This window comes from Alternaria dauci, chromosome 2, assembly GCF_042100115.1.
Source record: "Alternaria dauci strain A2016 chromosome 2, whole genome shotgun sequence".
NCBI lineage: Eukaryota > Fungi > Ascomycota > Dothideomycetes > Pleosporales > Pleosporaceae > Alternaria > Alternaria dauci.
In genome coordinates this window covers 4,355,819-4,379,991 of record NC_091273.1, presented here as the reverse complement: position 1 = coordinate 4,379,991, position 24,173 = coordinate 4,355,819, and the positions used below count along the sequence as shown (strand labels likewise).

The 24,173-nt window shown below is 52.5% G+C and overlaps 10 protein-coding genes across 10 annotated transcripts; 5 read left to right on the top strand and 5 right to left on the bottom strand.

The window, feature by feature from the left end:
• Nucleotides 1–1,983: 1,983 nt before the first annotated feature.
• Nucleotides 1,984–3,270, bottom strand: ACET3X_003479 (uncharacterized protein; the record flags this gene model as incomplete). The annotated part of the gene is made up of 5 exons (XM_069448759.1): nucleotides 1,984–2,301; nucleotides 2,354–2,548; nucleotides 2,598–2,903; nucleotides 2,968–3,124; nucleotides 3,179–3,270. The coding sequence occupies 5 exons, from the start codon at nucleotides 3,268–3,270 to the stop codon at nucleotides 1,984–1,986; spliced, it is 1,068 nt and encodes a 355-aa protein (XP_069310026.1).
• Nucleotides 3,271–4,190: 920 nt separating this feature from the next.
• Nucleotides 4,191–6,683, bottom strand: ACET3X_003478 (uncharacterized protein; the record flags this gene model as incomplete). Its single annotated transcript, XM_069448757.1, has 3 exons — nucleotides 4,191–5,168; nucleotides 5,217–6,489; nucleotides 6,541–6,683. The coding sequence occupies 3 exons, from the start codon at nucleotides 6,681–6,683 to the stop codon at nucleotides 4,191–4,193; spliced, it is 2,394 nt and encodes a 797-aa protein (XP_069310025.1).
• A 2,751-nt stretch (nucleotides 6,684–9,434) lies between these two features.
• ACET3X_003477 (uncharacterized protein) lies at nucleotides 9,435–11,197 on the top strand. The gene is made up of 2 exons (XM_069448756.1): nucleotides 9,435–10,274; nucleotides 10,338–11,197. Exons 1-2 carry the CDS (start codon nucleotides 9,606–9,608, stop codon nucleotides 10,638–10,640), a joined length of 972 nt encoding a protein of 323 aa, XP_069310024.1. The 5' UTR covers nucleotides 9,435–9,605; the 3' UTR covers nucleotides 10,641–11,197.
• Nucleotides 11,198–11,288: 91 nt separating this feature from the next.
• On the bottom strand, nucleotides 11,289–12,997 carry ACET3X_003476 (uncharacterized protein; the record flags this gene model as incomplete). Its single annotated transcript, XM_069448755.1, has 3 exons — nucleotides 11,289–12,215; nucleotides 12,272–12,720; nucleotides 12,778–12,997. 3 exons carry the CDS (start codon nucleotides 12,995–12,997, stop codon nucleotides 11,289–11,291), a joined length of 1,596 nt encoding a protein of 531 aa, XP_069310023.1.
• A 1,011-nt stretch (nucleotides 12,998–14,008) lies between these two features.
• On the top strand, nucleotides 14,009–15,319 carry ACET3X_003475 (uncharacterized protein; the record flags this gene model as incomplete). Its single annotated transcript, XM_069448754.1, has 1 exon — nucleotides 14,009–15,319. One exon carries the CDS (start codon nucleotides 14,009–14,011, stop codon nucleotides 15,317–15,319), a length of 1,311 nt encoding a protein of 436 aa, XP_069310022.1.
• Nucleotides 15,320–15,917: 598 nt separating this feature from the next.
• On the top strand, nucleotides 15,918–17,714 carry ACET3X_003474 (uncharacterized protein; the record flags this gene model as incomplete). Its single annotated transcript, XM_069448753.1, has 2 exons — nucleotides 15,918–16,125; nucleotides 16,186–17,714. The coding sequence occupies 2 exons, from the start codon at nucleotides 15,918–15,920 to the stop codon at nucleotides 17,712–17,714; spliced, it is 1,737 nt and encodes a 578-aa protein (XP_069310021.1).
• An 825-nt stretch (nucleotides 17,715–18,539) lies between these two features.
• ACET3X_003473 (uncharacterized protein) lies at nucleotides 18,540–20,096 on the top strand (the record flags this gene model as incomplete). The annotated part of the gene is made up of 3 exons (XM_069448752.1): nucleotides 18,540–18,925; nucleotides 18,987–19,079; nucleotides 19,133–20,096. The coding sequence occupies 3 exons, from the start codon at nucleotides 18,540–18,542 to the stop codon at nucleotides 20,094–20,096; spliced, it is 1,443 nt and encodes a 480-aa protein (XP_069310020.1).
• A 43-nt stretch (nucleotides 20,097–20,139) lies between these two features.
• Nucleotides 20,140–20,765, bottom strand: ACET3X_003472 (uncharacterized protein; the record flags this gene model as incomplete). Its single annotated transcript, XM_069448751.1, has 2 exons — nucleotides 20,430–20,765; nucleotides 20,140–20,370 (listed from the first exon to the last, which is right to left on the bottom strand). Exons 1-2 carry the CDS (start codon nucleotides 20,724–20,726, stop codon nucleotides 20,140–20,142), a joined length of 528 nt encoding a protein of 175 aa, XP_069310019.1. The 5' UTR covers nucleotides 20,727–20,765.
• A 352-nt stretch (nucleotides 20,766–21,117) lies between these two features.
• Nucleotides 21,118–21,898, top strand: ACET3X_003471 (uncharacterized protein; the record flags this gene model as incomplete). Its single annotated transcript, XM_069448750.1, has 2 exons — nucleotides 21,118–21,639; nucleotides 21,701–21,898. The coding sequence occupies 2 exons, from the start codon at nucleotides 21,118–21,120 to the stop codon at nucleotides 21,896–21,898; spliced, it is 720 nt and encodes a 239-aa protein (XP_069310018.1).
• A 63-nt stretch (nucleotides 21,899–21,961) lies between these two features.
• Nucleotides 21,962–24,081, bottom strand: ACET3X_003470 (uncharacterized protein; the record flags this gene model as incomplete). Its single annotated transcript, XM_069448749.1, has 5 exons — nucleotides 21,962–22,013; nucleotides 22,080–22,842; nucleotides 22,899–23,487; nucleotides 23,539–23,855; nucleotides 23,949–24,081. The coding sequence occupies 5 exons, from the start codon at nucleotides 24,079–24,081 to the stop codon at nucleotides 21,962–21,964; spliced, it is 1,854 nt and encodes a 617-aa protein (XP_069310017.1).
• Nucleotides 24,082–24,173: the final 92 nt, after the last annotated feature.

The window sequence follows — 24,173 nt, the reverse complement described above, 5'->3', positions numbered from 1 at the left end:
ATGACAGATCTGACCCGGCGTCGCCATACCTATGCAATGACGATCCTCGGTAGTGCAAGACGAGCGACCGTCGCCTAGCACTTCTCGCTTGGTGGGGTATTCTTGGCTGCAGGCTGGATGATACCAGGTGCGGGTAAATCACAAGGGCTGAGTATCTCGATGCTGCAGATTGAAGATCAAATGTGGGGGCGGGCCGCGCTATCGCGTCCTCGCCGATTCGACAGCTCCATTGCTAGACGTCGCTTGCTTCTTTCAGCCGCTGCAGGACGCCTAAGCTTTCAATAGTCCTAATCGGGAGTTTCTCCCTCAACGCAGCGGAGAAGCCGTGTGCCAATCAGGCTTCTTGGAGCGCTGGATCGGCCCGCAACAATGCAATCAATCACGTCGGGGATGGCTGGGCAATGAGATGACGACTTCCATTGGAAATTGACCCACACATAACAGGTATTTGTTGAGCGGTATTCACAATTAGCGATTACTGGAGATCCGGCGGTTGGGAAACTTCGAGTCGAGATGTTGGGTGATCACTTAGAAGAGGTAGTTTACTGGTACCGGCGGTTGACGCGACCTAGGAAGTCCTGACCCCCACTTTTGGCAGCGAAGAAGCAATTACACACAGGAGTTCGCATTGCTAAAATTCCGTTGCTTCTTGGGCAGAGAAAGCAACGAACCTTTGGGTTTAATTTCGTCCAGCTCTGCCGTGTGCGTGGCAGTCACTGCACCGTCTCATCCCTTATCCGCTCCTGGGTGATTACGCCCGCCCGCATCACGGTAGATGCATCGCAATCACGTCGTGCCTGCTCCTGACAGGTCGTACCTAGCGTAACCTGTCGAATATGTTCAATGTAGTGTTCTCCCCGGAACCTTCCGATAGGTTTCAAGCCTGACGTGTGATACGGGTATGCTCATGGAAGACCATATTCAGCCTGGTCCGGATTCACAGAAAGGCATATTGTCCAACATTTGTAAAAAAAAAAAAAAAAAAGCCATTTTGGGGTGAGAGAACGTAACCGCATAGAGGCAAACGAATGGCCAAGTTGCGCGACGACGAAAGAGACATGTTACACGCGCGCATCAAGGCAGTATACCCATTTTGCTTATAAGCCAAGTTTACCAACCGCAAAGTCTCGAACAAAGCCATGAAGTCATCGCTCCCATTTCCGGTCTTTCTAGGACTAACAGTCATCTCATCGATCCAGTTCACATCCGTATCAGCATGCGCCCACCTTGGAGACCGCTGCAAAGCAAGCGATTGGTACATGTGTGCATGCAATTCAGGCTGGCTGGTACGTGATCATGTTTTTTAGTAAATAGCCTGCTAAGCAATACCCTTGTAGCTGGCGTGTAAACATAGGGGTGGTGGAGACCGCGACGATATGCACCCCTCCGAGTCCTCATCGACGGACACACGAACGTGGGTATTGGTGGTAGATTGCCCAGTACCGAGTGACGGGGGATTACAGTGCGTGGAGGGTAAATGTAATGAAGGGAGGAAGGAATACGAGGTTGTCTTGAATGGATAACGCCTCAAAGAGGAATACACGGTCAGCCTGGGCTTTTGGAAGACCCGTCGTTTGCGATGAACGTCCGCAACGGCTTAGCCTTGACCGATGCGTCAAGTGTCCACCTCAATGAGATTTTTCGTCTCCAGTTCTAGATGGTCGACACAGTTCCCTTTCTTGTTGACAAGTAATGGGCCCATCGAGGGCGTCCGACGCGTCCCAATGCAATAATTCATCCTAACACTGAGTGTGTACCCGTAATTCGAGAGAAAAAACTCCATATGCTGATGCTTTGCAATTAGCTAGTAGCAATCGAGAGTGCTCGAGCGTGCCGAAAGCTGAAACCAAAATGCAAGACGGAAGTTATGCAAGCGCTAGTAAATTACAATGTTTATGTAGCTGAAACCGGCTCGTTACGGTCCTAGTCATAAGTCTATATAAAAGAAATGTCTTGTTTGATCAACATGAAACACATTACTTCTCAGTCCAAAGTCCACCTCTGCGAATCGCGGTCCGCCAACGGCACTACATTGTAGTTTAGACGCTGAACATAGTAGTCGTCTTCCAGCTCATGCGCCCGCGGTTTGCGTTGCACCTGGCCTAACAGAATCGGTCTTAGTCCTTTCTTGAAGTTGAAGAAGCAAACAGTTCCTACAATGAGCGCACTGGTTGAGAAGAACAGCGCAACGCAAAGGTAGAATACCATCTCATCTTTCATCAAAGTCTTAGCAAGCAGCGAATGTCCATAGAGGACAAGCAGTCTGCTGGTCAGGTATGCAATGTTTGCGGCATGGAGAACCTGCGAGATGGAGTGTTAGCGAGTAGCAGCGTATAGAGATTGAAAGACGCACCAACACCACCGCCATTCCGACCCGGCGTTCATGTCTAACGAAATAGACTGCGATAGCCACATGTATAAGAGTAGCCGGAAGGATCGAAAGAGTCAATGAGAATTCGGGCTCTTTGTAATGGACGTCGATGAAGTCGTAGATGAATATGAACGCGAAGACAAAGTAAGGTGTGATCTTGAGAAGAACAAGATAAATCTGCGATGTGTGAGTACAGGCAAGAAACGATAGTAGTAGGAATGCTTACCTGATAAATCATGTATTTTGTTTGTATCTTCTTGTCAGGACTGACGTGCTGGTACAAAGCCCAGGAAAACTCACGGTATAGTCCCCTGGCTAATCCGCACATAATGGCACTGCAAACGCATGTGACGACGGCACAAGTCATCAACCCGATCGAAACCTTGTTCCGAAAAGGCCAATCATGGTCTGCAAAAGGCGTGCCATACATGTCGTGATTCAGAAGGATTCTGGCAGCCGCACTTCGGATCTCGCCGTACTGCAGAACTGTCGAGATTGACAAGCATATGTTGGCAACGCATTGTGCGAAGATCTAAAGGCCGAGGAACAGAGTCAGTACATCTCTCACACGCAGTCCGCGAAGTGACGTCACTGACCTGGATGTGGTTCTTGATCCGATATGCATCAAGTGTTAATATGACTTGGAAGAGACATCCCAAAGAGTTGACAGCGAGTGTCAAGGGCGCGACATAGGCCAGCGGCACTTGGTATACGACCGAGTTAACCCAATTCAGGTATGTGACCAGTACAACCCTATAGACGTTTAAGCGATCATTCCACTGCTAAGCTTTGCGGGGTGATACGAACGTCTGTATGGTAATATTCGCGACTGCTTGCACCGCAGTAGTGCCAAAGAAGGCCCATTCCAATCTCGTCTCCGGCCGCCACGAAACCAACATTATCGATATTCCCCAATCGAGCGCTCTCCACGCTAAAAGAGGTAAACAGAAACAGGAAGTGGCGCAACCCAGCCACAAGAGAACCGTAGTGGAGATTGTGTGCGCGGCAGGAGTGTGTTTTTGGCAGTCTCAAAGGATCATAATAACGCGCGGACAAGAAGCAAAAACCTTCTAGTCTTACCCATAGTTTTGCCATTTCGCGCGCACGCGCGGGTCCACTAGGACAAGGGTGAAAGGCTCAGTACGGGAAAGGAGTCTCCGTGCTATGCCGCATTCAGCCGAATGTTGAGCCCGCTGCAGCTGAGATGCACGCTAAAATATCCCCACTTCGAACAGCGAGCGTCCCCAGCACCTCGATGGAGCTTCTGATTGACAAATGTCAAGTATGACAATGGGGTTGTTCATGTCTTGGAATCTCTGCGTGGGGCAGTGTCTGACTAGCAGCTTTTCTAGCATGACAGCTTACATACAGTTGTTCCTCTTCTCAACAACTCTGGCTCGCAACACATGAATTTCAAGCTAACACCACAGCGACGCTCCCCTTTCTGTGTTGTGAGAGGTCAGCTACCGCGATGCGTTCGAGAATTCTTTACGTACCCAGGCCCGTTTGTGGTTCCCTGGTCGCCACAGAATTGAATTATGTCCACATGGTAACGAAGTCCTCAAATCGGCCAAAAGTCTCTGACCGCACCTCTTTTTGACTCCATAGACTTCCAACTGCTCTGGAGCTCATGAGAAAAACCGTGTACTGCCAAAATAAAAGAAGAGGTATCTTAATATATTCAAGAAGTGTCATGAATACACACACATTGTATTCCATCTCAAAGTCGCGCGAAGATTGAACACACCTCTAACCATACAAATATTACCCCATCTAACCAGCTTCAGTATCGCGGCTTTGGTCGAGACATCTCAACACGCTACGCCGCAACATCACCGCTCTTCGCTCGCTTAGCCTCCCTCTCTTCCCCAGCATTCGCGTCAGCGCGTCTTTTACCCTCGTCTTTCCTCGCTGTGTCCTTTTCTTCTCGCGCAACGCGCCGCGCCTCTTTCTCTTGCTTCTCCTTCTCCTTCCGAAGGGCCTTGCTCTCAAACTCGTGCCAGTCGCCCTCTAGCTCCTTCAGCGCATCAGCGCGTTTCGGTGGCGGGGCTTCGCTTGTGAAGAAGGGGTGCTCGAGCACGTCTGCGGCAGTCGGTCGCGCATTAGGATCATAGAGGAACATGGCCTGGAGAAGCTCAAAGGCCATAGGGCTAACGCGATCCTTGTACTTCTCCTCGAAAGTCGACTGCTTCCGTTCCGTTGGGCGCAGTAGTTCAAACCACTGCATATCAACGATGCCAGGCCAGTCCTGCACGGTGGGCGTGCCCAGTACGTTGTAGATCTTATCCAATTGGTTGATCTCGCCACCATCTCCTGGGAAGATGGCGTGGCGTGTGAAGATCTCCACTAGTACGCAAGCGGCTGACCAAATGTCAACGGCCGGCCCATACTGAGTTTCTCCCAGCAGTAGCTCCGGTGATCGGTACCAGATGGTGATGACTCGGTTCGTGTAGTCGAGCTTGCTGCTCTTTGCGTAGAATCTTGCGAGACCGAAATCCGCCAGTTTCAGTTGCCCGGTATTTGACACCAGGATGTTCGCAGCCTTGATATCTCTGTGTAACACACCGCGACGGTGGAGGTAGTCTAGACCCTCGAAGAGCTGTTTCGCCAGATCCTTCTTGTGTGATTGTTCGAGCTTGAAGGTCGGGTGGTTCAAAAGACCAGTAAGATCGTGGGATAGGTACTCGAAGACCATGTAGCAGTCGTTCTTCTCAACCATGACCTCTCGGAGATTGACGATGTTGGCGTGGTTGAGAGATTGTAACAGCTTGACCTCGCGAATCGCGGTGACCGGAAACTGATAGTAGTTAGCATTGTTTTATCACCGCTAGATGGATATGCTTACGCCATCACGTTCACCCTCCATTCGAATCTTCTTGAGGGCAACCATGTCCTTTGTATAAACATGGACTCCCTTGAACACCTTTCCGTACGTGCCGGATCCAACTACTGATTCGTTACCTGGCTTCCGGTAATAGACTGACTCTGAAGCCGCATGCTCAGGAACCAGAGTAGGTCGGGGTTTCATGCGTTTCTTTGTAACAACCTTTGTCTTGGGTACATGAGGAGGTGGCGTCCTTCGCGCAGGTCGTAGATCGGAGCGTGGGTCAGGGCGCGGGTCAAATCGCCTATCGTCAGGTCGTCGTGGTGGGTACGGCTCTCTACGGTCCCTGATGTCTCTGATGTCTCTTGGATCTCGAGGACTGCGCAGGTCTCGGGGGTCGCGTTCACGAACGTCGCGTAGGTCTCTTATGTCCCTGGGATCGCGCAAGTCTCTGTCTCGTGAATCTCGGAAGTCTCGGTCTTTGCCACGATAATATGGAGGTTCGCGAGGATCCCGTACATCTCGACCGTCTCTATCGCGAGGATCTCGGTAAGCCGGTTTTCGATCGTAATAGTTATCATATCGCCGGTCTCGTTCCCTGTTGTCTCGCTCGCGACCGCTGTCGTAACCTCTATCTCTCAAGTCTCGGTCCCGATCGCTTCTTGGTTCCGGACGACGGGGAGAAGTTTCGCGCACCTCAGCTGCCACCTTCGCCTTTGGAGCAAGAGGAGATTCTTTGGGAACTGGTTCTGGTCTCTCAGACTCTTCCAATCCAGGTTTTGCTTTGCTCGCTGGTGGTACTGGGTTCTTTGTCTTCAAGGAAAACCCAAATCCTGACTTTGGCGCTGTTGGAGGCTTTGCCGGCCTCTTGTCCTCTTTGGCGCCTTCGTCCTCTACGCGCAAGTCTTTGGATGGGCGAAATGGATTATCGTCGGCATCGACAGATGCAGAATCGGCAGGGGCTGGGGATGCGATGGCCGGCTGCGGACGTGGTGCTTCAGTGGCGGGGCGACCGCCTCGAGTGCCGGATGCTGGCGTCCATGACAGATTTGAAAACTGTGTAGGTGCAGCGCCACGCCCTCGTCCACCAGGTCCGCCGAATGACGCATTTGCGCCAGGGCCTGACAAGCGTCGGTCGGGACCGTTGAAGTTGTTGCCGCGGTAACTGCCATGACCCCCGCGATGAGGGTTGTTCTGAAAGCCTGGTTGTGAATACGGCTGGTTTGGATAGTAACCGGGCGATTGGTTTTGATGGTAGGGAGACTGGTTTGGGGTATAACCTTGCATGGGAGATCTGATGATGTCAGCATAGGAACGGCCTAAGGTCAATGGAATGAAAACTGACCCTTGATTAGGATACGGCTGATTGTTCCAGCCTCGACCACTCTGGTAAGGGGACTGATTTGGAGGAGAATATTGGTTCTGGGCAGGGTACGGTGGAGATTGCTGGAACCCACCACGCCCCTGGTAATGATATGCTCCCCTCATCTTGCCTTGGTCCTCCCGGCTCTTGGATGCGTCAGAGTTGTACTCTGATCCAGGTGGTGGCGAGCCTCGGCGTGAGGTAATCCTGTCCGCGAGGGCAGGTCTGCCAGAATCTGCTCCTTGGTCCAAACGTTGGCGTGGTCTTGATGTAAAAGAGGGCGACCGAGATAGGCGACGTCGAAAGGATGAGCGAGGTGAGCGACTCCTGCGCGGAGGCGGCGAATCTCTGCGAACTGTACCTGGAGATCGTCTGCGAGGCGGACGGGAGGGAGATCGAGCACGTCTGGAAGCTCGACTGCGACTCCTTGCCCTGTCACGGTTGTTGTAAGACTTGTATGATCGTTCCCTGCGGTCGTCAAATGGCGAAACAGGTCTGCGATCAGTCCTTCTGGGTGACGTTCGCCGAGGTGATATTTCACGCCTAGATCTCCTGTCCGGTGAAACTGATCTCTTCCGTGAACGATGGGCCACTGGCCTATAATGAGTATCGACAGAGGGCGAGCGGCGACGGTTCGAGGCAGGTGGGAAGTAGGTATCGGGCGTGGGCCTTCGAGGCGGTCGGTCGCGATCGGAGCGGGCAGGTCGTGGCGAATATGCCCTGCTGGAAGGTCGACCCGGCGAATATGCACGTCGTGATCTGGATGCGGAACGTAGAGAGCTACGACTCCCTTGTCTTTTTACGCGTTTCGCAGAGCCTCTCGGAGATGGAGAACGCGGGTGGTGGCGTTTTGACGATGGAGTCGTGTCGCGATGGTGGTGGTGTCGATGTGAGTGGGAAACCCTGTCTGCGCTGGCTTCCCTCTTCGAAGCTCGATAGCGATCCTCCCCAGAGATGCTGCGACTGCGGCGACGCGCGCGGTCTCTGCCCAAACTTGTCTCGCGAGAACGTCCTCGCACGTGCCTGGCCGATGATCGGATGTGCGTGTCTGGTGCGCGATGTCTGGACGAGTCTCTGGCAGCTCGTGGCACTGGTGACGATGTTCGGGCTTCGATGTTCCTCTCCCCTGACCTTTCCCTGGATCGCTCTCTATCCCGAATAGACGAGTCCTCTGGTCTCCACTGGTCTATATCCTGAGCCCGTCGCAGGGCAGCCATAGAGGCAGGAAGGTCATCAGAAGGCGCAAGGTTGCAGCATCAAGAGGTCCGCGGATCAAAGTGCCACGGCCTAACCGAGCAACAAGAAACTCAAGCACCTTGCTTTCAGCCTTGCGACCAAGTAGTAATAGAACTGGAAGACAACAAAAAGATGCGGCTGCAACTGAAACACACCCCCAGATGTGCTGCCGGTGATGCGCTTTCCTCGATGTTGCTGTCGTGGCCGCAGACGCTGCAGCGCCTTCTCGCTCGTCGGTCTTTTGCCAGCCGCTATCGACAGCGCCAAGCCCCGTGATCAAGGTCGCCCTCATTCAGTGCATGGAAACCCCTCCGTGCCGTCCAAGACTTCCAGCCTGCTCCCAGATTTCATCTGTTTCAGCATATCCTTCCCACGTCTTCTATTTTGCATATCATGTCGCTGCCCACCAGAAGTGCCATACGGCTTCACAAAATCTACATAAAACATGCAAAGCAATACCATGGCCGCCTTGCCAACTATCACCCTGTCCCTTGGAAGCAACAGAGAAAGCACTTCTCAGCAGCAGACCATGGCAACTCCGAAAGGGCGATTGTTCAGACAGCAATAACGGTATGCACCAAGAGATGAATCTTGGCTGATCCGGACACTGATCTTGCTGTGATTCAACTGAAGCCGTCGTAACCATCGCTTGTTGTGGGCATTCGCGCGCTGCGACGGCCGGGCAAGCATGCACATGACGCGGGAACTCAAAACCTCGTCTTGCGCAAGGGAGAGAAAAGGGTGTAGGTCGAATGCTGGAAGCGCCGTAGACGTAACCTTGCAGCCTAAAGCCTTTGGATCTGGGGGGTAATCCACACAGGCAACCACACGCGAGGAGCTTCAATACGTGAACCAGGCTCACCTTGTCGTCCAAGCAGTCGTCAGAGATATGTGACGCGACAGACGTGTGTATACTCGAGCACAAGCCAGAGGCATACGCAGCTGAGCGACATGCGTCTCGTAATTGTCGCCCTGGCCCGGAGGGGGAACTGAGGGTTGGAAACGACAAGCAGGTGAGACAATGCCCATCCACAACGCGGGTTAGACGCAGCATATGTCAAGAGTGAGGCCCAGTGCGTGTTTAGTACACGACTGTGCAGGCGTGTTATCAAGATGTCCAAGCAAGAGGCCGAGGTTACTGTGTGACAATCCACCCTCCTCCACCGTCGCCAGTGGACGCCCAGTCCTCCCTCGATGCATATCGCACCATCGTGTGGTGGCGCGTCATAGCTTGCGCGGTGGCTCGAGAATACAGATGGGCGGTGCTGTAGAGAGTGCGCCGTTTTGCTGGTACGATAAGGTGAAGCTGCGGGGACCAAGCAAGGGCCCTCGAAAGAGCCTCTTCTTCATGGCGGTTTGCCCATCCTCCGCATCGTCGCTAAATGTCGTAAATATCAAACGGGGCGCCAGCAGTATTGGCGATGTTGTGCGTACCTAGCGAAGCGTGGGTGGGTGATGAAGCGTCGGGTATAGATGGGTGGTGGTTGTGTTGGCTGGCGGCGCCCCTGCCCGCCCTGCTACTTGCCCTCCTGCTTGTCACGTGCAGACCTGGCCGGAGCGTGAGGCACATGTGGCGTCATTCCAAGTACGGAACGCTAGTCCGCATTTTGACGCTTAGGACAAAGTTATTCCATAGTAGTCATACAGACCCGGGCCGCGATACTGTTCTTCTGCGTAGGCCATGCGCCAGTCCGAACATGCTTGCCTGGCCCTTGTGCCCTCTTTGACGCTGTAGTTCGCATTCTCCTCTACACAATACAAACTTTTTCTCCGCCAAAAAGTCAAAAGTCCAAGCCAAATCCCCCGCCATCATGGACTCTGACTCGCCCAAGCCCAAATCAGCGGTCCCCTCGCATATGATGAACGGCGGATCCCCCCTCAGACTTACCACCGAGGCGCGCGACAAGAAGGAGCGAGAACACCTTTTCCATGCCATAGAGACTTCCAACCGGGGCCGCCAGCCAGTAAACTTTGACGGGCCGACTAGCTACTTCCCGGCGAAGTCTGCGGTTGCGAACATGCACACTGACAACCGCCATGTCATGGCGAATGGCCAAGTAGACGCCGAGGACTCTTTCGAGGGTGCCGTTGCGCAGACACCACTCGCGACCAGCCGGGCCCACAGCCCCTACACGCAGCACCCCACCATCGACTTCGACGGGCTTAGCTGGCCCAGCAAGGGTACGCGGGAGAGGAAGGAGGCAACCGAGGAGGAGAAGGCGGCAAACCTCAAGAAGCTGTCTGGCGCTGTCAGGACTATGCTCGAGTGCCTGGGCGAAGACCCCGATCGCGAGGGGCTGCTCGACACTCCAGAGCGCTATGCGAAGGCGCTGCTCTTCTTCACCAAAGGTTACGAAGAGAATCTGCGCGACATTGTCAATGGTGCTGTCTTCCACGAGGACCATGACGAGCTTGTCATCGTGAGGGACATTGAGATCTTTTCCCTTTGCGAGCACCACTTGGTTCCCTTTATGGGCAAGGTTAGTCCTGACATGCTTCCGTCTCAGGTAGTACCAGCGAACTGCGACTGACCTCTCCTGCAGATGCATATCGGCTACATCCCGAACCGTCGCGTAATTGGTCTCTCCAAGCTCGCTCGTATCGCCGAAATGTTCGCTCGCCGTCTCCAAGTACAAGAGCGCCTCACCAAGCAGGTCGCCCTCGCCCTCTCCGAGATGCTCCAGCCACAAGGCGTTGCAGTTGTAGTTGAATCGAGCCATCTTTGCATGGTTATGCGCGGCGTCCAGAAGACAGGCGCGACAACAACCACAAGCTGCATGCTCGGATGCATGCGGTCGCGAGACAAGACTCGTCAGGAATTCCTGAACCTTATCAACAGGCGGTAGGGATGACATTGGACGAGCAAAATCGGAAGAGTCGGAGTGACAGTCGACTTCATTCCCCGCATCATGTGCTATCGTTGCACGGTTTCGCACATTGGCATTACATGGGACTGGCGTTTGCGTGAGGAGTTCATCACTCCCACTGGATATTGGGCGGGCGGGCATATTGCGTTGCATCGTTAGACTCATAAGCCTTTCAACAGGCGTTTCCTATATTTTCACGACACACGACACACGACACACGACCTTGTATCAGGTCACGCAGATGATTCAGGCGTCCTATTTCCTGCTGTAAAAAGTACTTGTACATCCGCAGCGGCCAGTCAATCGTTTGAAAAGAATAGTAATCATGATTTCAAGCATTCGTCGGCAAGAAAAGCCAATCTTAACACCGGGCTTCGCTCGGAGGACCCTTTCAATTCCGTCCACTTGACGGTCCGATTCTTATGCGCTTTCAGATTGGCATCTGACTCTGATACCATGGCTCGTGTTTGACAAGGGGAGAAGATTCCAGGCCAGAGAGAAGCTATGGTCAAGGCGATGGATAGGGCGGATACGTGACAAAGATGATAATCACAATCACATTATATTTTTCTATTCTAATCATGTTGACCATTCGACGATTAAACGCGGCGGCAAAAGCACTCGTCTTCAAACCTTCCGGAAGACGGGATACTCGTCCCCAACCTCCACAGGCACAATGCCAAAGGACACGTAAGAGTCGATGTTTTCAGGCTCTAACGTGATAAAAGCCAGTCCTGCATTTTTCTGCGCACTGCTCACAAAGAAGCTACCTGCGGGAAGGGTAACATCGTGGACAACGGTCTCCGTAGTCACGGTGTTCAGAACAGCGCCTTCGTAGAACGATGAAGCGAGGCTCGAAGAAGTGATGTTGTATGCCTCAACCTCTCCGTGGAACACCTCAGGAATAGTCTCAACCTCCAGTCCAGAAACCCTGAGGCGCTCAGCGAGGTCGGCCCAGGCACGAGGAATAATGTAACCTTCGGGCCGGGTGCGAGTCATGTTGGCAGTCGCAGGCGTGGTGCTGGCGAACTCAACGGGCAGTTGGACTACCTCACCCGTTCGACGATCGACCATGGTGTATGTGCGGTTTGAGAAGGTGGTGTAGTCGGTGATAACAATGTCCTCCTTGCTACTGACGATCTCTGCGATGGCACCCTCGATAGTCTCCTTGATACCAGGCTCATCACGAGCAGTCTCCAGCACACCAAGGATCATCTGCAATCCTCCAAGCGTGCGGCGCTTGTACTCTTGGCTAGCAATTCCGATACCGCGTGTCTCAAAGAGAAACGCTACGCATTGTGTCAGTCCCATCGCGTTGCGTCCAATCTTTGCATCGGTGCCTGCTTCTTCGAGGCGAACTGGGTTTGTTGATGCGGCCGTAACGTATGGTTCTCCGCGTAGGCCCTGGGAGAGTAGAGATGCGTTGATTGCGGGGGCAAAGACTGTCTCGGAGAGCGCACGAATGGATGGATGGATGTTGAGGTTCTTGGCTGCACTGTACATGCCATCTGCAGCATTGCTATAATTGCCAGCGTAGCGTGTCGCAGCACCATACTACAGAGGATAAGTCAGCGTATAGTCCACACGCGTTTCGTACAATCCGATCTTACCTCGTGCATGTCAATGGCGATGTGTGGAGAAAAGCTGCTGAACCATTCTTTGATGTCTCTTGTTTGTTGACGCGCAAGCTTCGTGTGGTCGCGGTTAGGGTCGAAGTTTGAAGCCAAGGTGCGCTGGAAGTAGGCGTTGCCATCGGGGTTGTAGCGTGGTAATACAACGATGTCCATCTTCTCAAGGAAGCTGGCAGCCCAATCTGGATCGCTGTCCATGGCACCTAGGAGGGCCAAAGTAGCCTCATCGCCTGCCGGCTCGTTACCATGGACTGAGCCCTGGATCCATACTCTCAATTTCCCAGGGGTGGCATAACCAGTAGATGCGTTTGATGCCGACGTCGAGAGGTAGACGTATGGGAATGTCTTGCCTTCCTCGCTCAGGAAATCGGCTACGTTGTATGTCATCCATGAAGGATTCTTCTTGGCAAGGCTACTTATGAATTCCTCTGCCCGCAGTCAGAATTCACGTCCGTGGCGGATCTGCACATCTGTCGTTGACATACCTAGCTTGTATTGGGAGGTCGCGCCCTCAGTTCCCTCAGTCCAGCCCGGATCAAACGAGGCATTCGGCAAGAACGCAGGACTCAGGAGGGTCACATTCGGCGCTGGAAAGGCTGTCTGCTCCACAAGTTGCGAGTCGAAGTTTACACGGACATGGTTCTCGCCATATTGAGTCTGCGCAAGCGCAGAGGCTGCGAAGAAGACAATCGAAGATGAGCGCATCTTCGTCTGGGATCGCCTCGAACTGTCGACCAGGTGCCAGGCACCAATTTGCGCATCTGGCATTTCTTATTCCTTTTCTCAACCCCCATCTTTGAATGGTAGTGATACGTCAGTCAAGACACGCTTTTGCTAGTTGGAGTATTTTGCCAAGTAGAGATGGCCCTTGGCTGCAGTTGCTCCTGCCTTTTCTGGTGTCGTTTCCTGGACGTTTCCCACGGAGATAGGCGTGTAATGAATCGCTATCGCAAAAGAGCGGCATTTCTGCGGCTCTTGAAGTGTACCACAGTGGTTATTGTAGGCATTGAGCTGGCAGTCAGCGCGTTATCCGAGGGAAGGGAGAAGGCGACGCGACGCGTGCGTGAGGTGCAGAGTCCGGGCTCGGAATGGTTCCGAAGCGAACAGTCGGTACGGATTGTGCCGCACGTCAGTGGCGTCTGCATACTTCGATGGTAGAAAACCTTCAATCGCCCAGATCATTGTGGTGACGCGACATCCAGGGCCTTTTAGACCACCGCATCGACAGCGTTTCTCAGTATTGTACACTGACGGTCGCCAGCACTCGGGCACCCACCCCCTCTATGCGAAGCATCAGTGCGCGACAATGCCTCCCGAGGCCTTACGGGTTTTAGGCTTGTGGCCTGGCACATTTTAGAAGATTCTCATTTTTCCGGTCCAGTGACGAGCACATCGCCCCAATCATGGCCCGGCAGAGAAACAGAATGGCACTACCCCAGCTTCCCCGCCTTCGTCGCTGCAATATCCCGATTTCCCGATGCACGTCAACATCGATGCATGCCGGATGCATTGCCTTCCACAGATGACCAAGCCTGGAGTACACAAATTAGCAGCAACCTTTGGGAAGAGCCGGGGTAGTCACGCGGCCCACAAACAAACACTAGGAGATGATTTCATCCGAAGCTCTATCGTACATTCGCGCCATGTAGTAGCCAACTTATATATTGAAACACGCGTCGTCCATCAGAGAATGCGGACTGTCCTGCAACCAGAACTATGAAAGTCGCCTCATCGTTGTTTTCGTGCTTCGCTGCGCTGTCTTCGGTTGCCTCAGCGCTCTCCCTTACAAAAACGCAGAACTGGAACATCACGAATGACGTGGAGGGCTCCGTCCGTCTCAATGGACTTGCTTTCCAACAACACGCCTTGACCACCTTCGGCGACTACCAATACGTAGCCTTTTACAAAACTGCTTCTGGATACGGCAAGCACCACGTAAACCTAGGACGGCGCAAGGTTTCGCCTGCACTTGGAGAGTGGCAGTACTTTGCATTTACCGATTATGTGCAAACCACTCTGGACGAGCACAACACCATTAGCATGGGAATTAGCGGTGATGGCAAGATTCATCTGAGCTTCGACCATCACGATGTGCCACTCAACTATCGTGCGAGTAACACAGGCATTGCCAAGACCATTCCGTCCGAATGGACTGCCAGTGCATTTGGAGCTGTTCAGCACAGTCTGCCGGGTTCGGTCGGGCCGTTTACACCACTCACATACCCTCGTTTCGAACGTCTCGACAATAGTGACCTACTTATGGAGTTCCGCATCGGACAATCTGGTGCTGGCGACTCGTACATTCATCGATACTCTACTGAGAGTGGACAATGGAGTGCCGTGGGCAAATACCTGCAAGGCGAAGACAACAATGCATACATCAACGGCATAAGCAACCAAGGTGGAAAGCTTTTCGTCTCATGGACCGTCCGCGAGACGCCTACGGCGAGCACGAACCACGACTTCTTCTTCGCAATGTCGGAAGACGGTGGCAAGACTTGGAAACAGACCAATGGTCAAACCGTCGCGAAGCCCATCACGCCGTCTACGCCTGGCATCAAAGTGTATTCGATCCCACAAAACAGCGAAATCATAAACCAGGAGGCCCAATGCGCTGACCAGAAAGGTCGCTTCCATGCTCTGATGCGTGACAATTCGACAGGTACAGCACAGTTTTACCATTACCTTCGGACACCGGAGGGCAAGTTTTCCAAGACCGCGATTAAGACGCCTGGTCTCTCAACCCCACCATACCTCGCTTACAGAGGCAAGATCGCTGCTTCAGGCGACAATGTGATTGCTATACTACCGGACCAGCCCAAGATGGCTGTTCAGATCTGGGCTGCGACAGCTGGAGGAGCCTACAATGATTGGAAGAAGCTGGCGGACATCCCAAATTCTGCCGGCGAGCCATTGATAGACGAGGAAAGACTGGATAAGTTCAATGTGCTGAGCTTGTTTATCAGGCAGGGTGGTCCTTTCGGAACAAGGAAAGTACAGGTTTGGGACTTCACACTCGCACCTTAAACCCGTCGCATACACGAGTAATTGAATAAAACAAGGATATTGATAAGACGCCAGCTTTCCAATACCCTCTTCAGTGCATTTCTGCCTTGGCGCTGTGCCACTTCTTGCTTACTATATATATACATGGCATGATCAGAGGATGGAATGTTTCTCGGGAAGATCACAATTTGCGCTAGCACGTCTAACGACATCATTGCACCTTCGGTCCCGTCTATACTAGCCTACCAACGAAAGTTCAACCTGGACAGGCGAGAACGCACGTTCACCTCAACTGTGCGTCTAGCTGAAGTCAGTATAGTCCTGTAGCTTTCTGTGGGGAAACACGTTCTCGGAAACTGCGGTATGCCTTGTTCCCTCCATCCCGGTTCCACTCCATCATGCAACCACTGACTACGCGCATAGAACATATCCCGCATTACGGAATAAGCGGAGTGACAATGGGGAAATTATGCGGGGCGAGCTCACGCCTGCCAGCCCGTGTCGTCACAGAGGGTGTAAAATTTTACACTCTAGTCCCTGACGCATGGGAATGTTGTAGGAGCATAAAACTGGCGATGTTTCCCTAGATGATCCATATCGGACCAGACCTCAATTCACCATGCCTTCCCATCTTTCCGTCCTCGCAGCCTTCGGCGGCCTGCTCACGTTTGGGCATGCACAAGTGTCGTCCAATACCTTGACGGCATCAGCTTCGAGCACATCAACATACTCGCAACCCAACGTGCCGACCGGAGTACCATTGTCGGGCGATTATGATGAGCCGCTTCGACCTCAAGTTCACTACAGCCCACCTGTAGGGTTCATGAGTAAGTTTCCAAAGACGCGAAAACTACAAGACTGCTGCTGACATTCGACTTCTCTTGCAGATGATCCTAACGGCATGTTTGTTGACGAAGATGGCGTGTACCATTTGTACTATCAATACAACCCCACAGCGAACGTCGCTGGCAACCAGCACTGGGGTCATGCTACTAGCAAAGACCTCTACACATGGACTAACGAGCCCATTGCTCTATTCCCTGGTGGCCCTACAGAAGGAGTCTTTTCAGGATCAGCTGTCATCGATTCGAACAACACCAGCGGTTTCTTCCCCAACCAGACCAACGGTGTAGTCGCCATCTACACTATCAATGTCCCAGAGAGCCAGACCCAGCACATTGCTTACTCGTACGACAACGGCTACTCCTTCATCAAATACGAGAACAACCCTGTCATCGCACCCGGCGGCACCAACCCCACCCAATTCCGCGACCCAAAGGTGATCTGGTATGAGCCCACCGAGAGCTGGGTCATGGTTGTAGCCTATCCTATCGACTTTGAGATCGGCATCTTTACCAGCCCCAATCTCATCGATTGGACACCCACGTCGAACTTCTCCCACTATGGTATCACTGGTCTGCAGTACGAGTGTCCAAACTTGGTCGAGATGCGCGTGGAGAACTCCACCGACAGTGATGAGTCTAGATACGTTATGCTTATTTCAATCAACCCGGGTGCCCCGCTCGGTGGCTCGATCACAGAGTACTTTGTCGGAAGCTTCAACGGCACGCACTTCGAAGCCGACGATGCGCGAACTAGGCTTACAGACTTCGCAAAGGATAACTATGCTGGCCAGTTCTTCTATGGTATTCCCACCGCCGACGACCAGGTTACGCTTAACTGGGCAAGCAACTGGCAGTACACCAACATCGTTCCAACTGCTGGCGAGGACGTAGGAGATGGTTTCCGCAGTGTCATGACGGTGCCAAGAGGTCATTACCTGAAGGATCTGCCTCGCCGGGGCCTGTCGCTGATTTCGTACCCGGCAAACATCATGTCCATTGTCGATTCGGAGTTGGCTTCCAACGACTCTCTTGGTAACGGTGCTGTCTTTGTAGACTACTCCACCGTTGAGTCACGCGCCCTCTACTTTGAAGCCAATGTGACTGGTATCACTGGTGGCCCCTCCCTTGCTGGATCCATTAGCTTTACCTTCCAGTCTTCTGTATCGGGCGAGTCGATTTCAGGTGGCACTTTCATCTCGTCCGGCGACGTGTGGCTAGACCGCGGGAAGACTGACGCTTTTCAAAGCCCTTACTTTACCGACAAGTTCACTGCTACAGGCCTCTACAATCCGGATGAGGGGTCGTGGAGGATTTCCGGCATCATCGACAGGAGTATCATCGAGATCTTCCTGAACGGTGGTGAACTCAGTGCGACTTCGGTCTTCTTCCCTACCCAGCCTCTTGACACGATGATTCTGAGGATCTCCGGCTTGAACGAGACGGTAACGGCCAGTGTGGGTGTATGGGGACTTCAGGCTGCTTGGCTGAACCAAGCAGATGCGAACGGTACTGTTGCTGGTAACACCACGGAAGGTGGTAACGCAATGTTGGGAGCTGCCAAGCTCTTCTAGGTGTATCGTAGTATATATGCGAACAGACACGCACAATGAATGTTGTATACCCGACAAGTCCTTGGCTTCTTCTTTGCTAGTGGTTGTTATGTTTGCGTAATACACCTGCTTCCCGACGTCAGTTCATTGTGACTACGTCTCTTGGCTTCTGCTCGCTGCACCGCGGAGGCCACTTAGTCCGTCAGCCGATGACTTCTCCACTCCACAACTCGCGATCGGTAGCAAGTATAGTGGGGACAAGCCCTTTAGCGTCCGCCTCCACACCCGAACCTTGTCCGCGGAAGGAACACTCAATATCGTTAAACACGTCGTATAATAGTCGCTTGGCTCCGGCAGGTGTGGCAAGTACCGTCATCGCAAGGTTTGAAAGTGTCTAAATGCGGAAGAACTTAAATGTCGAAATCTTCCGCCCCACAGCAAACCAAAACGTCGTTCCCGGAGTAACTCCGGGAGTAACCCGGTTTCTTAGATGCTCATCACGCGGCCACAGGAACTTGATTTTTCAAATCAATTATTGGTGGAAGACTTTGGAATCGCTTGTTTTGTCCATGTTCCCGAAATACTACGTCGTTCGTCTGTGACCGAACTTGGCTGTAGCTATCTCCAAGAGCCACCAGGCGCCGAGGTACTTCTATAGCACCGTGTATACACTACCCCGCTTGCCCATGCTCCAAGAGCCAAGTGTATTCTTAGTGACAAGATGGTGTGTGCGGACGCGATACCGGAATGAGAAGCTAACATTGAGATCGACCGCTGTATTTAAGGAGAGAGTGACGATGGAAAAGCCGAGTGGTCGATAGCAGTCCTGTTCAATTCTTCTTTCCAATGCGCACATCAATTTTCCTCAGAACGGCCTTAGTGCTGGCCAGCAGTTACTCTGCCAATGCCGATATCACGACCACAATCGACCCCAAGAGCAACTGGGGCACCTGGGAAGGTTGGGGAACTTCGTTGGCATGGTGGGCACAACAGTTCGGCGATAGAGATGACCTTGCGGATGTGTTCTTCACACTGAAGCAAACCCAGTTCAATGGCCAGACTCTACCAGGACTTGGCTTCAATATCGTACGCTACAATGCCGGTGCATGCAGCTGGAATACCGTCGATGGACAGAAGATGGTAGTATCGCCGAATGTGAAAAGATCAAGGCAGATGGAAGGCTACTGGATAGACTGGAAGAGCGATGATCCATCTTCTTCGAGCTGGGACTGGTATGACGCACGCCTCCTCCGCGTGCTTTGAGTCTTTTACTAACTATCAGCTGTTTCTCAGGTCCGTTGACGTTAAACAGCGAGCCATGCTCCAAAAGGCAATCGCGCGCGGAGCTGATAGAACGGAATTGTTCTCAAATGCGCCGATGTGGTGGTACGTATCTCTTACGTGTAAGCTACACACGACACATAACTGACAGCTTCCAGGATGACAAAGAACCACAACCCCTCAGGCGCAGCAGACGGTAGCGAAAACATCCAATCCTGGAACTTGGAGCAGCATGCAATTTACATGGCGAATGTAGCGAAACACTTCAAAGACAACTGGGGCGTCGAGTTCGAGACCGTGGATCCGTTCAACGAGCCAAGCGCCAACTGGTGGAAGGCAGACGGAACGCAAGAAGGATGTCACATCGATGTACCCACCCAAGCCAAGATTGTCGAGTTCCTCGATACACATCTCACGAGCCGTGGATTGTCAACGAAGATCGCGGCCTCCGATGAGTCGTACTACGACCAAGCTGCCACTACTCTAAGGACGATTGGTAGCAGTGCACTCGGCAAGATTGATCGGATAAACGTACACGGTTATCAGTACGGAAGCGGTGACCGCGCTGGTGTCCATACGTTGGCTTCACAGGCTGGCAAGCCCCTCTGGAACAGCGAATACGGTGATGGCGTAGCCTCCGGGGAGAACTTGGCCAGATATCTTCTCCAGGATCTCCGCAAGCTGAAGCCTACAGCGTGGGAGTACTGGCAGGTCCTGGATCAAGGGGGCTGGGGATTGGTAGACGCAGACAATGATGCGCAAACGCTGGGTTCATCCACCCAAAAGTACTACGTGCTTGCCCAATTCGCACGACACATGCGTCCCGGCATGCGGATCCTTGACGGTGGCATGGACAATGTCGTTGCTGCATACGATGCGAGCAAATCATTGTTGGTTATCGTAGCCGTGAACTGGGACGAGGCGCAGTACCTAAACTTTGAATTGTCGGGCTTCTCGGGACGTCCCTCATCCGGGGCGACCGTTTCGCGGTGGAGCACCCAGATCGGCAGCGGCGATCGGTATGTACAGCATCTCGACACTACGATCAGCGGAACAAGGTTCTGGTCGAAGTTCGAGAAGAACATGGTGCAGACTTTCGAGGTTACAGGTATCAAGTTGTAGGGTATAGCGCATGCGACATCGTATAAACCTGTATGGTGTGGCATCATCCAATTCTTTGCTTTCTTCTGACCCATATCTCGTCGCCTTCACTGCCTGCTCTTTGCTGAACTTCCCAAACTTGAAGTCTGTAGCTTCCGCGATCCGATCGGCCGGTATGCAGATCGAAAGACCAGTCGTGCTTGGGGCATTGGATGCCTGAACTCAGCACGACGCCAAAGTCTTCAATATCAAAGGGCGTGCCATTAGAGAGTGGATATGAAGAGTGTGGGCATTCCTGCAATTGTTGTGATTAATACGTGCGCGAGATGCACAGCACCGGATATCCCAACGTACGTGGTTGATAGCGCAAAACTTTCCCTTGTACTGGAACACCATTACTTGGTCTTTCGCATCACCACCGACTTCAGGGTCTTTCCAATCATCAATCGCTACCTCAGTTGCTTTGGAGCTGTCGTCGCGAGGCACGTGGAATACGCGGCATCCTGGAACATATTGCTTTTCGCCACAGGGGCGCTGTTCGCCGACGCGCGCAGAGTCGTCAAGATTTGGGTACAGCGTCACTGCACCAGCGCAGAACCACGCGTTTCCAGCTTGGGACGATCGCGAAAAAGGATTGACCAGAAACGACATGCTGCGTGGCGGGGATGGCAACTTTTGAGAGGCTAGAATATGTACGCAACGATGTGCGAAGTACGACGGTGACTCCGTTTCTGCAAGCACTAGTCCGAAAACGTGCTAGGCGCCGGTAGAAAGAGGCTAGACTGGTCCATGTCAACATGTCAACAGAGACTTCTACATGTACGCCCTGTGGTCAAATGTAGAAGTCTGCTTCCCAAAATGGCAATTTAGAGCGTCCAATGTAGCAGTATGTAAATGGATAAGTATCGAAGAAAGTTGAAAAATGTTCAGACGCCCATCTTCACGCACATTGCACGTCATCGTACCAGTCTTCATATCTTCATCATTGCCTTTTGCGCGCCGTACAGCTGATCTTCGCTTTTCATCTACAACCGCCTCGAACATGGGAAATACCCAGGATCCCTCGAATTATCTTGCCAACGCGCGCATTGCGCCAGAAATATTCCAGCTTCGACCAGACTACCGCGCTCTGCTCATGGTGGTCACCAACATCCCACCAGGTCCTTGCGACGCAACCAGCGAAGCCTTCCTATCTTCCGCCGAAGCTGAAGCCAAAGCGGCTCTTACAAAGACGCCAGTCAACGACGTTGCTCATGTCGCGCAATGGAAGGAAGCCTACAAAGCCTTTGGCGCAAAGCCTAAGAAGACTATGAACAGCCTCGAAGCCCTGTTGCGTCGTGTTGATGCAGGTCTACCGCGTGTCAATCGCTTGACGGATATATACAACGCCATCTCAATCAAACATCAGATTCCTTTGGGAGGCGAGGATCTGGACAAGTATCAAGGAAGTCCGTTTCTGATACGCGCAAAGGGCGATGAGAAATTTGACACCAAGTCTGGCGGAGAAATCGTGATTGAGCATCCAAGTCCTGGGGAAGTGGTATGGTGCGACGATGGTGGCGTGGTAAGTACCCCTGTGCGAACTGCATGTGAGACATGTACTGATCTTGTACGCCGACATTTAGACTTGCAGGCGCTGGAACTGGAGACAATGCTCAAGGACTGCATTGAGCGACGGAACATCAAACGTACTCTTCATTTTGGATGCATTAGAAGCCCTCGATGATACAAAGCTAAATATCGCAGCGGATGAGCTGAGTGAGGAGCTGCAGAAGCTATCCGCAGACGTGAAAGTCGAGCGCCGACTAGTAACATCGCCATAGATACTAGACAGTATAAAAGTTTTGTCACAATATGGAACACTATCTAAGTGTATTGCAGACTTCTCAATCACCGATGATGATAGCTTTATAGACTATGTATGATGATGTCCGCAGCCTGCTGAATATTAGTGATTTTCTCTTCAAATGTCCATATCTACTGGCCTTTTCTGCAATAGCATACGCTGTAGCGCTGGTGTGCGCACTTGGTAGGAAAGGTAAGATGCTGATGTCGACAATACGTAGGCCAGCCGCACCGTGCACTTTCAAATCCGGTCCTACAACCCCTCCCAGACTCTTGGGTAACATGGCAGCTGTGCAGCATGGATGCATGTGCGACAACACCATCGACTCCTTGACGTACGATTTGAGGTCTTCGTCCGATTGGATGGCTGGATCTGGGCTGACTGCCACAGCACCATATTTACGCATGGTGGGTGTATCGAGTATCTTACGAAGCCATCTGAGATGGGCGATGTGGATGGAAAAGTCAATTGGGCTGGAACCAGCGCGGTAGTCGAGTATCGGCTGAGCCAAGTGGTCCGTCATACTGAGACGAACAGTGCCGCGACTCAACGGGTGGAGAATGATAGGGCGCATGGCTGTCCCAGTTGCAAATGGTACTTCTACGCTAGGAGCCTCGGAATTCGCAAGAAGGTCCGCAAGGACGTGGAGTTGGCGTTTGTAGCCGTCAACGAGGGTTGAGTGAGACCCTTGGGGCAAGTGAGAGGCCGCTGAGCCGTCATCGGCAACTCTACGTATCTCCTTGATTATCTCCATGTACTCTTCAGTCACATTAGGAAGTGATATGTAGAGAGCAGTTGAACTCATAGCCAGTGTGTATGGGCCTCTTGCAGGCGTCATATTGAACTCTGCTGCTGCCCGAGCGGCATATGCAGGATTGAGCATATCCGAAGGCATGTTGGAGAAGTTACCGGGCTTCGTGTCTGTAGTGATGTCAGCAATTGGCTAATGTAATTCAATGAACAGCAGATCTACCTACAGTTCCATGATATCCCAGGTGAAGAATGATCTTGCAAGTTTGAGCCTACACCAGGAAGATCCAACACTGTATCGATGCCCATAGCTTGAAGCGAGGGTGAGGGTCCGATACCGCTCCTTTGCAGAATCGTAGGTGTATGCAATGCACCGGCAGAGATGACAACTTCGGCTTTGGCGGTCATATTGAACGTCTTATCTTTCTCCAGAGACCTTACCTCAACTAATGGCGGTCCTTGTGACACGCCGTCAGTATAAACGACCCTGATCACTTGGTGTTTGACTAGCAAGTCATAGTTCTGTCTGGAGCTCTTCACAGCCTCAAAGTGACCTAGGCCCGCATGTGATCGCCTTGCCGTAACGGCATGCTGGGATGTAGGCACCCAACATGATCCTTCCTTGTCGCCCCCGGCGCACTCTTCCAGGGCTCGAATGCCCATATCCTTCCAAGCCTCTCTAGCAACATGGAGGTCGCCCCATAAGAAGGGTGGAAAGCTCGAATAGATAGGTGTCGTACCTCCGTACGCGGACTCATCCCAGGTGTACCCATGCTCTTGTACCATGTTTGGGGTGGGCTCAGTGAAGGTCACACTCTGTACTGCAGTTAGCCAGATGCCAGACGCATGACCAGTACTTGCACGTACTTTCTTGAAGTAGGGAAACAAGCTATCCCAGTCCCACTTGATCGTACTCCGGCTGAACTCAGGGTCCCCAGCTCGGGCCCATGCGTTGTAGTCGTGTCTGGATCCGCGATCGAAGTACATACCATTGATAGCACTACTTCCACCCACAGTCTTTCCGGCAAGCACCAACGCCACTTTGTCATTCATATCAGGATTCGGAAGTGAGTCGAAAGTAAAGAATGACACTTTTGCACTGGAACCGCCCCATACAATTGTTGGAGGGTCGAAAACGCCGGGTGCGTCCTCGACCTCACCATACTCAATTACGAGCACTGTGCCTGTGGAGAATATCAGTTATGCATTCCTTATGCTTAGCTCAAAGACCTTGCGTTCTGGAAAGGCTTCAGCAAGTCGATCAGCTACTGTGAGACCTGCTGTGCCACCGCCAGCGATGATGTAGTCATAGCTGGGACGGAGCTCTGAGAAATGTCGCTTGGAAGCAGCATAGGGGAGCGCATATGCAGAAGTGACAGCTAAGCCAATAGTGACAATGTCTAGGATCATAGTTGCAGGATGATATCGATGCAGTCTTGAGCGATCGGCGGGTGTCTCTTCTTATCATGCCACTGCCGTTGCGTGACAGCACGACTCACAGC

Excerpts from the sequence above, each read along its gene's own strand:
- ACET3X_003477 (XM_069448756.1), top strand. The coding sequence starts at position 9,606 with ATGGACTCTGACTCGCCCAAGCCCAAATCAGCGGTCCCCTCGCATATG. Across the intron at positions 10,275-10,337 it reads TGGTTCCCTTTATGGGCAAG|ATGCATATCGGCTACATCCC; the intron begins GTTAGTCCTGAC and ends CCTCTCCTGCAG.